Genomic DNA, 14,507 nt, shown 5'->3' with positions numbered 1-14,507 from the left:
GGCCTGCAAAACATGCCTGGACAGCCCCGTCAATATCCCTCAGGAATATTTCTACATGCTAAGACTTTATTTTTAATTTTTTTCGCACGCTTCACACGTAGTCATGTCCCGCATACAGCATCTATTCACCGATGCGTTCATTAAAAACACATGTATTACAGCATCGTTTGACTAACTCAGCAGTAGTGAACGCTCTAAAACTAATCCCCACTCGAAAAATGATTGAATGACTCAATCGAAATTACATGCTTAGAATGAAACAGAGAACCTACAAATTTTACATACAACAATTTGACAAAAATACTTGATAGTATAATTCTCCACTTAGCATAAAGCAACATACTTCTGTAAAAGGAATAGGATGGAGCGTGTTTTGAAAGTTAACAGTGGAAGAAACAAGTTCAGGGAGCATTTTTCATGACTAATTCGCAGAACGTTACAACTTGAAGAAGGGCTTGTTTATCTTCTTACCACGGCAAAAGATGTGACACAAGGTCAGTAAAGTGGTATTTGAAGAGCCAGCACCCTAGAGAGCACTCTGGCCTGCAGAAACTGCCTGGACAGCCCCGTTATACTTTCGTTTATCAGTATCATAAAAACTGTAAACAATGAATAATTCCATTCAAATATAACTTTAAATAGTGAAACAAGTGTCTCCGTTAATCAACCACCAAACGCCAATTAATCGAATCTCGCTATGTCTAGCTACACTGATGAGTTATAAATGACGTAATAGCTGACGATAATGATTAAAAAAATGATAACTTGTACTTAGCTTAATACTTCTAGCCACCTTGGGGGCGTGGCTACATTGACAGTAGATGTCCCACTGTTGGGCGTTTGCAGGGGTCACAAATTGTATTACTAAACAACCACTTGTCAATTTATTGTCCTCACTAACCCAAACTCCTCCACTGCCACCGACAATAAAGAGATATTTTCATAAATAAGTATGTCGTCATTCGTTTCAGCATAGCAGAAATATTACATAACTATTAGTTAAAATATAATTGTTCCGGTGAATCTAATTCTATGCTGTAAACAAGATATGATCTAGAGAAAGATTATGAAGAGGTTGCCATGAAATAAGCTCGGGTTCGTGAAAAAGTAAGTGATAATAATGAGTCAGAAATTACGCCAAACATATGATTCAGAGAGTGATATTTACAAAGCTGTCGAAATCTTGTGTTAAAGCTGGGATTGACACGACGTGTTTCTAAGGTGGTCTAACAAAACGATAATAAGTAAGTCACACTCACTTATAAACTAAAATTTAGAATCTCACCAACTTTTCCATCTATTTCTCTATTCTTCCCTTCTTTTGACTTTGCAGCCAACTGGACGATCAAGTTAAGGGTCCACATAAAAATCATTCATCGTATAAAAGATCGAGTTGTTGGATTAATTGATTGCATAATTATAACTGCTGTGAGAAATAAGGTCATAACTCGCCCATTTGAGGGTAGCAGCAAACAGGCGCTATATTTGCAAGAAGAGAAAGAATGTTGATTAAAGAATCAATTTGTTGATTGGGATTTTTAAATGATTATATAGTGCTCACGTCGGACCCCCCCTCCTATGACTAATGAAACAATGGGAGTAGTCTATAAATATAAAAGCAAAAATGTTTGTCTGTGTGTGTGTGTGTGTGTGTGTGTGTGCGCGCGCGCGTTTTCGTGTATTCCAAGAAAGGCTTTTTTTCCGAGAACCGATCGGTCGCCTCACAACTTTTTATATCGCGCGTAAATGATAATATCTTAACAACCGGGGTCGCCTATCTATTTAATTTGCCCAACTTTCAATAGATAAATAGTCAACAATTTTCGATCGCCGCATGTGCATTAAGCTTTTTCGTATATATAAAAAAAAAAGCGAACAGACTCGCGGTAAATAAAACACTGTCCCGCACTCAAAGCTGACGTCATTAATTCGTCAAAAACGGGCACCTGCCGTTAAACGTCGCACGTTTTTTTCACACTTTACTATTTTCCAACTGCACGTCAAGGCTTCGTTTTTTTTTTTTTAAACAAACACCCGGGACACCCGGCCAACGATTTTTCTTTTCATTTACCCAAACACACACACACACCTCTAAACACCCGGGCAACGCAGGGTACCCCCCGCTAGTGGTACATAAGGGAGACTTGATACACTTCAAACTACTTCTGCCATAAAGAATATTTTTCCCTGTGCTCTTTCTTTCTGTTGTCTTGAAGGACCGGTAATAATTCGGGCTGTGACAACAGCATATTCTTTTTATTGTTTTGACTCTCGCGTATATATCCGACACAGTTAATCAACCGAGAACCACATCATTCTATATAAAAACATATATCAACGGATACACACTCAAGAGTCAAAACAATGAAAAAAATATGCTGTTGTCCTAGCCCTAGTAATAAGCAAGATAAACGCAGTGGTATAATTAACAAAAGATTTTTAACAAAAGCATGTTACAGAAAGTATACGTTCGATTCTGTGATCATAACTACCATCAATAACTATCAAAGCAATTACTCGTAAATCCATTTATTGTGTCTGGGTAAATCCATTTATTCCCGAAATAGGTAGATCAACTTACATCCTAATATTATGTTATCTTTTACTCTTGCTCTTATAGTGCACAAAATTTCCTAATTTACCGAGGTATTTAACAGTGGAGCAAACTCGTAGATTTTAGTTTGGGGTGGGGAGGAGGAGGAGGATAAACGATTCAGTAAACTTGGTTACGTTAAAAGTAAATAAAATTAAGTTTTAATATTCAAAAAAAAAATTGTATAAGAATTTAATTACTTTATGACGGGACTAAAAGCAAAACTCGAAAGCACAATTTAAAAAGTCATATTTTTTAAACAAACCGTTTTAATCAAAATAGTAGTATTACTATTATCTATTTGATGGGGATGAGAAGGAGTAAGAGGAGAAAACAAAAGAATTACAAAGAGACACAAGATTGAATTAAATAGAGTGTGCATGAAATAAGAGGAAGAGGAAATAGAAGAAAAAGTGAAAGAGTGGGGGAGAGTGATTCTTTGACCATAAATGCCACCAATAACTTCCATGATGCTTAGTCATAACTGTGTTCATTATGTCTAGGTAAGTCCATTTCTTCCCAAAATCGATCAACTTTATGCTATCTTCTTACTCTGATAGTGCTACTATTCACACTATATCCCTCTTCACTGCTTTAACTGATCCTCGTTTGTCCTTCCTGTCACCATGGAAGATATTTAATTTGCAAACAAACAAGCAAGCAAGATTATCAGCGCTTCAATATTATACAAGCAGGCTGCCCGACATTTCTCTGTCGTAAGATACTCTTAAATATTATATTTTACTTCATGCAGATTACACATTTATTATTAATAGAGACTATCAATTACTATATTAAACCTAATATATATTAGTGAGATCAAAACAAGAAAAAATATATATATGACTTAGGTGCCATCAGCTAGAATCGAAACCAAAACATACAACTGTCTATTCTTATTCCTTAGCCACATCTATACATGTATATACATATGATGGACTCTTCCATCGATTTTGACGTATGAGCTTCTACCAGAAAATTTAATTGCTCAGAAATCCACACAGACGCTTTCTTTATAGTAGTGAACGCTTTGTGTAAAACACACCACACTTTTTGGTATTACTAATAACATTTGTCGGTGCAGATGACTGCCACAGGACAAAGTATACAGTAGACCGTAGGTTTTTACATCAGTTTCCTTCTCCTAGGTGCATGTCTTAACAAAGACTGGGGGTGCATCTCTCCCAGTGAATTAATGCACTCCCAGATACCACCCTGGAATTTTCTACAAATCGGTGCAGTACATACAGTGCTTAGCCTTCCCAAATGGTCACCCATGTGTGGTACTGGCCAGGCTTAATATTGCTTAACTTCGGTGATCTGGCGAGAACCGGTGTGTCAACATGATTGTGGTGTGTGTGTGTATATATATATATATATATATATATATATATATATATATATATAGAGAGAGAGAGAGAGAGAGAGAGAGGGAGAGAGAGAGACAGACAGAGATAGATAGAGAGAATGAGAGAGAAAGTGGAATGCTAAAATTGTCACTTTAGATAAGACGACATGATTCCATTTCCGTATGATAAAAATCGATTTTCTTTTTTTATTGCAGACCATTTACTAGTCGGCCAGTTGTGTACAAATCCCAAGAGGGATAGGAACCTTTCTTCTATCATGTGTGAAAGTGAAACAATGTTCAATGAGCAAGATCGGAGATGTGCTGCTGTATAACTCATGCTCTCTACCAAGCTTATGGTCTTTGGTGTGGTTTCAAGTGAGTACTACACCATGCCACCTCACATCTTCAAAGTCGGCTTGAAAGTCAACACCAAAATGTACCTGGATGTGCTGAAGAGTGTGGTGATCCTCTGGTGCAACCAGGTGGTCGCTGGCAGACCCTGTGTGTAGCAGCAGGACTCGGCACCAGCCAACAAGTCCAAAGAGACCCAGGTTTAGCTCCAGAAGGAGTGCTATGACTTTGTACCCTTTTCTCACTGTCCCCCCCCCTCTCCTCCTCTAACCTGAACCTGCTAAACTACTTCGTTTGGTTATACGTAAAGAACATCACCAACATGATCTTCCACAGCAATAAAGCCAGCCTGATCACTGCCATCCGCCAAGTATTCGCCGAACTCCCACCGATGCTTGTGAAAAAGGCATATTCTTCGTTTCAGATCCTTATCAAGGCGCTGATTGAGGCTGAAGGCGGCTATATTTAATAGATATTAGCTCTACTACATAATCAAGTTACCTGAACTGATTTTTTCAAAAAAGTTTTAAAATAAAGCTGTAGTGTTGTTGTTTTTTTTTCTTTTTCACCCTGTATATAAATTCACCTCTTTTAAAAAATGGAATCGCCCAATCATTAAAGACAAGATTCAAGCAAGATCTACAGATCTTTATAACTATATAGATATAACACTTTCCAAAATAATTCTGTTTTTTTTGTTTGTTTTTGATTTTTTGTTACTTTTATTTTTTCCTCAAATCCGTCTGCAAGCTATCCGTGTTCAAAACCTACATCCTGCCTCATAACTTTACAGTTTTTTAATACTCAGGACATTCAGATAATGGTTAAGCATTCGCAGCATAGCAGATGGAATGACGTGATAATACTGGAAACTAATCAGACAGTCAAGCTTGGGTTACAAATAACAAATCAAATATCACTTGAAACACGAGTCAGATATATTATGTCTGAAGACAAAAACAAATTTAGTAAGACGACAATGACTGTGGCACCATAATTGACACTGTTAGTACAAAATGGTGAATAACATGGAATTTCCCTAATTCCAAACACGTTCAACTGATCATGAACTACCATAACTGACTTGGAAATGCTGATCCCAATGGATAAGCAAGGACATTGGTAGAAATGCAAACTGGAACGAGGAAAAGGATGTAGAGCATTGATCGATGACTACTTAGGTGTTTTCTCTCCAAAGAAGCCATTGGTGAATTCACAAGGATTAAACCAATCGCCAGAGGAATAACAATGAGGGAAATTTACGGCCTCAAAGAGTTTGTACATTATTTGGACTAAATGATAAACCGTGCTTAGTCTAAAAATTCTATTGGCTCACAAACTCAATTTGAATTCATCACAAATTGTTTTTTGTTGCAAACACAAGTCTTTCAACTAAATCTGCTTTTATGGTATATCAACTTTTTCTTGGTAATTTAACATTGAAAAAAAAAAAAGAACAAACAATCAGGTCGAGAATTCTTCTCGGATTCTTTTGACTCCTCCTCTCCAACCATCTGTCTACAGATTTTTCAGATTGCATTCAGTTTGATTACGATTTTTTAAGTATGGTGATATAAAAGTAAACTAAGAAGGCCTCCAGAGTGCTACTTAAAAACCACTGAAAGACCCCGGAGACGCGAACCAGAATTTTGCCAGCGTCACCCATACTGGATTTATATTAAGAACAATAAGCTCTACATTTTGGCCAAGTTTCAGAAAAATCTAATGGATGGATCAAAAGTTATGGGGAAAAACCTGCCATTTTGGGGCATTTTTGACCTCTTGAGCGGCTGGGAACGCAACGGGAATTTCTGCTAAAAAATCTTTTTTTATTGTGCACATCTATTTAATGAAATACAATTTGTGACAAAATTTCAGGGAAAACTAACGGATGGTTATCTGGCAATCGTCCGGAATAACACTCAGACGCCACTGAAAACATAGGTCTCTCTCCGATAAATCGGGGGATTAAAAACACTCCATTTCTGAATTTTGGAGATGAGGATTGGTTATTTGTATTGTTTGGACTCTTCAGTTTACTGTTATCATCCTGTGTGTCATTTTCACAACGTTTTAGTCTATGTGACCTCCAACCTTCTTTAGGTGTAGTTTGTCAAACTCTGGAATCTGGAGAGAATTTCGAACGGAACCCTTTATTTACAACTTGGGGGTAGCATGCTCTCGTTCTGTCAGCTATGGCTGGATAGCAGTCCTAAGTAATTTGCAATTCTATTTTTGTGTGGCAACAAAAAAATACAAGTTACTTAGGACCTCTATCTAGTCATAGTTGTCGGAAGGAAAGTATGCTACCCCTGTGAAATAAATAAATTCTGTCCAGATTCCCGAGTTTGACAGAAACATTTCCAAGTTCGACAAAATACACTTGATGAAGGTCAGAGGATACATCGACCGAAACGTTGGGAAAATAGTACTCAAGATGAGAACAGTAGTTTGAAGAATCCAAACAGATTTAAAACCATTAAGTGATGAAATATTGAAACAGGTGTACGATGTGAAATATCTTGGTTTGCGGATTACAGGTATCAAAAAAGATATGGAAGTTTGAATTAAGATAACATAGAAGGCACTAAAAAAGTTAGACAAGATTTGGAAATCAACATTGGAAATAGAACTTAGTAGTTAGTTCTACAGACCCACAGTTAAAAGTGTATTATTTGAATTATTCGGACTACTGTTTTCATCTTGAGTGTTATTATCACAATGTTTCTTCCGATGTAAACTCAGATCTTCTTGTGGTGTATCTTGTTCACATCGGGAATCTTTCTGTCAAACTCGGGAATCTATACGGAATTTCATTAAGATGAGAACAGTAGTCCAAATAATCCAAACAAAGCAAAACAAATTATCAATTCTCATCCCAAAATTTCAGAAATACAATTGAAAGAGTTTTACTGTATGAGACAAAAGTAGATCCTTTGAAATCAAATTTACTAAAGACAAGATGGCGCATATACTAGAATGTTAAGAGTGTTACTTTGAGTGATGAGATAACAAACAACGATCTATAATGGAGAACTAACATAGGAGCAGTGCTTGAAGCCAAAAAGGTTAAAATTCATTTGAATATATGTGGAGAGAGAAGCAAGAGTTGGTGTGCTAACTACTGATATGGAAAACAAAACAGGCAAAAGAGCAAGAGGAAAAAAAACAGTAATTACACATGTGAATAAGAAATGACTCCGGTTTCTCGACAGAAGAACCAAATAACGTGATGAAATATGAAAAAGTCCGAGTGAGTTCGAAATAAGAAGCAAATAGAAGATTCCTTTTTTTGGTAATTTAACATTGAAACAATCGATCAAGTCTAGAATTCTTCTTGGATTCTCCTGACTCGTTTTTTTTTTCCAAAGATCTGTCAAACATTGCAGTCTGATGACATCCAGAGTTTTTTTTTAGAAGCTTTATCACTTAAATTTATTGTTTAAGTACTTAGGTGCAAATTAGGGAGGCCTCCAGGGCGCTATCAAAACCATATTCACCCATGATAATGTGTTGTTTTTGTTAAACTTATAGAAACAGTACCTATTATAAATTCTTTAAAAAAATTAAATTCAAATACGAACTGAATTTGATTTTTTAAATCTTTTATTCACCCCAAACAAAGCATATCACAACTGAGGTGAAGGCGATTACTGTGATAGGAAAGGCAGGGGCAACCTGTGTGGACAGTTGGATAACAAGCCATTTTTTTCACATTAAATTAAATTTTTTGCACGTTGATCCAGTTGTCAAACAGAGAACAAGAACAAAATCGCAAAGGAAAGCAGTCCAAGGAAAGAAACTAACAAAGTAAAACGTCTTCCGGTATTTATAAGCCTCTTCAGTTAAGGGATGCGTTTTACTGCTAGTTGAGAGGTTCTAAAGTATTTTTGTTTAGTAATAAATGTAGTAAGTCCATTGAAACATATGTGAAGTTATTGTAAACCAAGCACAAGGATGCTATCCAGCAGCGATATGACAGGGTTTGGAACTTGGCAGACAATACGGTTAGAAATTCTTTTTTGGAACATGTTCAAGATGAAAAGGCTAGTGGTTAATACCCCAGCCCAGATGTGGCAATCAGACATGTAAATAATGGCTAATAGGTATACTAGCAGATGTAGAAAGCTTTTTAGTATTTAGAGAAAGCCTACCTTAGTTGCAGCAGACTTGGCAACTGAATTAAAAATCGTACTAGTTGATTCCATAGTCCATTATACTGGCAACAGAGAATGAACTTACAAATTTGGAGTAAAAAAAAAAAAACGTTGCTCTCCTCATGTCAAAGATTAGCAAATATAGTTTCTGTTTTAATACTTTTTTTTTTTGTTAAAGAAAAAAAATGTACTTAAACAGTTAAATGTGATTTGCCTACTGAATACTCAGTAGGCAAATCACATTTAACTGTTTGAGCACATTTTTTTCTTAAAAAAAAAAACGTATTAAAACAGAAACTATATTTGCTAATCTTTGACATGAGGAGAGCAACGGTTTTTTTACTCCAAATTTGTAAGTTCATTCTCTGTTGCCAGTATAATTCAGGGGAAGTAAGTCTAGACATGGGCCAAAGAGCGTAAACGTAAATATACTTGACGTTCATGATATTTACTAAGAGAAACATGAATAATGTTCAACACGTGGTATATTTTTTAAGCATTAAGTCGTATTTTCATTAGAGAGATTGAAAAACAAATCAATGGACCGTTTTTCCTTTCCCCCTTGAGTCTCTATTTATGAAAGGGTCGTTCAATGATATGCGATGACTTTTTGCTGATCGTCTGATTAGTAATATGTGTGATTCTGAATGAGCTTCCACTTGCCCAATTTTTTATCCGTATGTAGAGCAATATTTATATCTTAGAATGCCCATTCATGGACATGTAACCAATCAGAACCCAGAGAATGGACTTGCCCATCTAAACATAACAGAATATCTCAGGTTGCTTATATACCAACTTACTGACTTCTCATCTCTATTTAGCTCAACTGATAAGACAGTTAAGCATTCACTCCAAACAGAATAGTAATAATGATAGATTATATTTTTAAAAGGGTAGTCTCAACACATAAAATAGATTAATTTCAAGTGAAAAACTTACCTGAGTCTTCGTCAGAGGACTCTTCATCACTGTAATCAATGGCTCCTCTCCCATTAAGCAAGTGCTTATTTGCCCGCCTTCCACCTCTCCTCAGGGACATGCCTCCTTGAATGAGATAGTCAGTTTTTGGTTGCTCTTCTAGGAGACTTGGTACAGAAGGATCGCTCAGTGACGTAGGTAGAGGTTTTAAATTTACATCTGCACAACACTCGTCACCATTATCATCATTTGGACATTTAATGGAAGCACATGCTGCGCCAATGGCTCTAGCATCTGAGATGGCATCATCTTTTTTCTCTTCATCATCAAATGCTTCCGAGCTTGACCGCTTTTCAGCCGTATTCTTACTACTTTTATTCATTACACTTTTATCATCACAGTTAGGAGTCTTACTTTGAGCTAGTTTTTCCAAATTCTTTTCTTTGGCAGGTATTGGTGGGGAGGTTTTATCACTATGTTCTATATTTTGCATGTTGTCTTTGATAGGTTCTGTAAGGGAAGAATTTTTGTTTAGGATATTTTCTTCATCTAAACACAGATTGCTTAGTCCCTTCGAAAGAGCGTTGTTCTGCAAATCTATACCAGATGAAGTGCCAACGACTTGCAAGTTATTGTTCTTAGCTCTTCCAGAAGAATCATTTTCTTGCGTTGATGTGATGTTTGCATTATTTTCATTTATGGGAAGATTCATATTGGTGCAAAGTTCATGATTGGCACCATTCTGATTTGCACAACTGTTTTTATATTCTTCGTTTAAGCCTTCCGTTCGTATAGTGTCAGTTTTACTATCACTAGAAATTTCACTAGTTTTAAGACATAATTCAGGCATAACTGTGGAACTGTTATGACATTCATTTCTTACAACCTTTTTATCAGTGTTTTCATTTTTGTCTGAAGAAATGGTCAGAGAATCTTCTTCAGAAGGATCTTCTATAATCTTGCTTATATCAACCTCTGCAGAGTCGATGCCATAATCTCTGAGAAAATCAAATGCCCGATTTATTTGCTTGCTAGCAATGGTTTGATTTCGACCCGGTTTATCCCGGATTTTGACGTTATCTTCATCGTCCGTCTTCTCCAGGTTGGAGACTTTCTTTGACCGCGTCAGTGTATTTGAGGAATAGTCTATTACATTGCCGGTGAGTAACTCTGTGTCGCTTTCCGATTTCTTCATGGCCGCTTCCATGTCCGACTGGTCCATTATGTCAAGACCGCTGCTGATCACATGCGAGCAGCGTTGGTCCGACTGCATGGCAGCGATTGAAGCGGCTGTTGGAACACGACGTGTCACTTGATCAGACATTGTTAATTTTTATTTATTTTTTTAATTTTTAATTCTGGTTCTATTCAGCAACTATCATCGTGAAGCATCAAGTCTGCAATGAAAAGAATTAGATTATCAGTTGTTGGAGAAATGTTGCAAGAATGAAAATACAAGAAGCAAAAAGAGATGGGATTAAAATTATGCTGCATGAAATGTTCTTGAACATAATCTTTAATCTTAAAGATACTTTAATCCGTTTCTAGAAAGTGCACAATAACATTTTCAAATAAACACATATTTGGAAGGAGGGAAGGAACGGGGTGAGATAATAAAAGATAAATTGCTTATATACAAATGCACATCAAGACTGTTAGCATGCAATACTAACAAAATAATAAGTAAATTAAATATAAGAATGTAAATATAGCTAAGATATTTCAGCAGCTTTGCAAACAGGCAAACAAAATTCAAATGGTGCTTATCATTAATACACACACGTGTGTATATATATAAATATATATATACACACACACACACACACACGCACACACCCACAAAGAGAGAGAGAGAGAGAGAGAGAGAGAGAGATGATGATGGTCTGAAATCAGAGTCAGAGAACGACAAAAGTATATAAATCTACCAACATTAAATAATCTATAATATAAATCTCACCTGGCTGTTTAAATATATGTATGTATGTATGCATGTTTGTTTGCCTAAAACTTTCGACTAAGGTGACGGATTTTCACGTTTTGAAGCTCGACCCTTCGGACGCCAAATATAGAAAAATTGGTTAAAAACATTAATTCCTTCACCCTCAATTGGCCACTTTTCTACAGGAAGGGGTCGCTTTTTTTCCGATATTTTCAAAAGTCATCCCCCTCTTTTCGATGGACTAGCCTTAATTTAAGCGTACATCACTTCCAGTTTGCCGATGGGCACAACAACTAACGAGCCACGTTTCTTTTTTTTTTTTTTTTTGCCTGCCTACTACAACTTTTTTTTGTTGTTTTTGCTCAACACACACTTGCAACGCCAGGCACTCAGGCTAGTAATTAAATAAAGAAAGGTAAAGTATATCCTTTTCACACCAGTCACTCCAAATACTGCTCAGTAAGGTGGGATTTAGTCGCCTAGAGCTATAATAGATTTAATGTGGGGCAAATGAACTTAATGAATTAGCATAAGTTCATTTACATGATCCAAGAAATCAAGATGAAAAAGAAAATAACTATGGATTGTAGTACGATTGTTTCAGAGAAGGTACGTGTGTATTTAGATTGGATCCCCTCACCAGCACAATGAGGAGGGGGGGCAATACGAAACTAGTGATCAATATGTAGATGAATCTAAATACCCTGATAAGTACTGATAATCGAAAAGATCTGATTAAAGAAGGAAGTTTGATTTTGATCAATGTTAACACTTTTATACAACCTAACATCACAAGTGCATTTTAAAAGTTTCATCACCACATGACCACATGAGCAGAAAGTCCCAGCCTATAAAACCAACAGTAGATTCTTTTATAAGGTAGGGGTGCGTTAGAAATGAATGTTTCATTTTAAAGCTCAACTGAACCATGATACTTGACTTTTGCATTTTAAATTTTATGTGAAGCCATTAGTTACAGATAATTTTATAAAATCAATGGTAGATTCTTTACAGTGCAATGTAAACTACAATGTATTGTGAACCAAGTGAATGCAAAGCGTCATTTGAAGCTTCCTCCAAGTACACCGCGTGCATGTGGGATCCCTAACTAGAGCCGCAATCAATCGATTTAATTAAAAAAATTAACTATTTCACCGATTTCGATAACAATAAAAGTCTGAGAGGGTGAAACATTTGTTGGTCCTCATTCAATCCTGGAGAAGTCGGGTCTCCCTGATAGTGTGTATGTATATATATATATATATATATATATATATATATATATATATATAGGAAGCATTTTTTCATTCAAACAAACATTGATAAAAATAACATTTACTGCTTTTTGATATTCCTAATGATTTCATTTGTGTTAAAAGTAAAACAAAAATATATATTCTATATGTATCACGAAGGTTTTCGATTCTTTGTCGGATAATCATCAGGTGAAAAAGCAAATGAACAAAAACGCTGGAGAAAAGCAGAGAATTTCAAAAGGTAGCTGTGAACTCATTTAAATGCGACGTTTTTACACTGTTTCAGGGAAGACGTTAACAATTTACATTCCGTGATATCAGAATTCGCGTCACAGGATAAAATTGTATTATATTCAGCATTTTAAAATATTATTACTGATTTCATAGGAAATATTATTGATTGTAGGTTGTTTAAATATATATATATTATAAAACTCAAATGACCTTGTAACGGGTGTTGTAACCCAACATCCGATTGATGGCTTCCGCTTGCATACATAAACAAATGATCAACGCGACAATAAAACGTATTGTTTTATTATGTCCGTTTTCAGTGTCTCAATTGTTTTTTTCCATGTTTAAATTATCCAAATAAACAAATACTTTCTGCACTTTTTAGACATCGTTCATTTTCGTATTACGCTTCTGTTATTTTAACGCAAATTTCTTACAAATAAATCTACTTTAACCCGTTGACAACCATAAGAGCATTTTACAAAGGTGATTTACCCACCGACTTCCTTTTTTTTTTTAATTTATTCTCCATTTTTTTATAAACCTTTCTTAAAAAAACATTCATTTTCTTCTACACTACCAACATAAATAATAACTAAATGTTTTTTTTAATTTGCGTTACAAAGAAATAATCAACACGACAATAAAACGTATTGTTTTACTGTGTACGTTTTTAGCATCCCATTTTTTTTTCGCATTTAAATTAAAAGATATATCAAAATTTGAATTGAACTTTTATGGTATCTGTTCAGTGCACATTTACTTATAAGTATCACAAACCACTTATAATTCAATGGCTGCAAGTTTTTTTTTTTCAAAAATAAACAATTATAAACCGAACGACTCATACAAATCTATCTTTATTCTTTTTTTCATTTTAATATACTTTCATAGAAATGTTTCTGTTATGTCACAAAATATATAAAAAGTGAGAATGTGCGTGTGTGGAGGGTTAGGACAATTCTCAATCTATATAGTAAACGAATTTTTTATATACACACTTGAAAATTTGTATATAGGGTATTCAGTCATGTGGGAAACTTTTTGATCGGTTTTCATCCGGGGAAAAAGGGCTGCTAACGAGTAAAAATTGAAAAATTGCTATGTGGGTGGCATCGGATTTTTATCTGTTTATCAACTGTTTCACAAACGCGCATGTGTGAATGGTTCACATTAGAGATTCTTTATGTTAAGAATAAGTAGGTTTGGAAATCCTTTGTAAAGAGCGTGCCAAGCTGGCCTAATGGTTATCGTACTTGACTACTACAGCTGTATTAGGTAAATGTATAAGACTTCAATGTTTTTACTTCATATAATCATTTAGTAAGTAATCTTAATTTCTTTATCCCTCAAATTCTTTCACATTTATTTTCCACGAATTAAAAAGGGTCCATGCATATATATATATATATATATATATATATATATATATATATAAGAATCGGTAGTAGTTATCATTATTATCTCTCATCCAGAACAGTCAGGTATTTCATAGGGTAAAAGTCCAGATTAACGTTGGTGACAAATTCTTCGATAATTGTGTATATACGATAATTGATATTAAAAAACAAAGATTATGACATGACGTTTCAGAGTTAAAATCAATTCAGTATCACATAGTAATAGGGTAAAGCCATATTTTAACACTTTTGCCTTATGAGAGATAAAAAAAAGAATCGCCAACCATTCCGCCATCTTTTAGATC

General features: G+C 35.2%; 1 protein-coding gene across 3 annotated transcripts in view; it reads right to left on the bottom strand.

The window, feature by feature from the left end:
- The window catches only part of LOC145279856 (uncharacterized), a 1,383,997-nt gene that overhangs the window by 955,956 nt on the left and 413,534 nt on the right, over positions 1–14,507 (bottom strand). For all 3 annotated transcript variants that reach the window (XM_080131300.1, XM_080131301.1, XM_080131302.1), the window contains one exon: positions 9,395–10,770. In XM_080131300.1, coding sequence (XP_079987426.1) covers positions 9,395–10,697 — 1,303 coding nt within the window. In that variant the 5' untranslated portion in view covers positions 10,698–10,770. The remainder of the gene's footprint in view (positions 1–9,394; positions 10,771–14,507) is intronic.

This window comes from Euprymna scolopes, chromosome 7 (genome assembly GCF_053919585.1).
Source record: "Euprymna scolopes isolate OS-2025 chromosome 7, ASM5391958v1, whole genome shotgun sequence".
NCBI classification, from domain to species: domain Eukaryota; kingdom Metazoa; phylum Mollusca; class Cephalopoda; order Sepiida; family Sepiolidae; genus Euprymna; species Euprymna scolopes.
The sequence above is the reverse complement of the archived record's forward strand: the minus strand, read 5'-3'. Positions and strand labels throughout refer to the sequence as shown.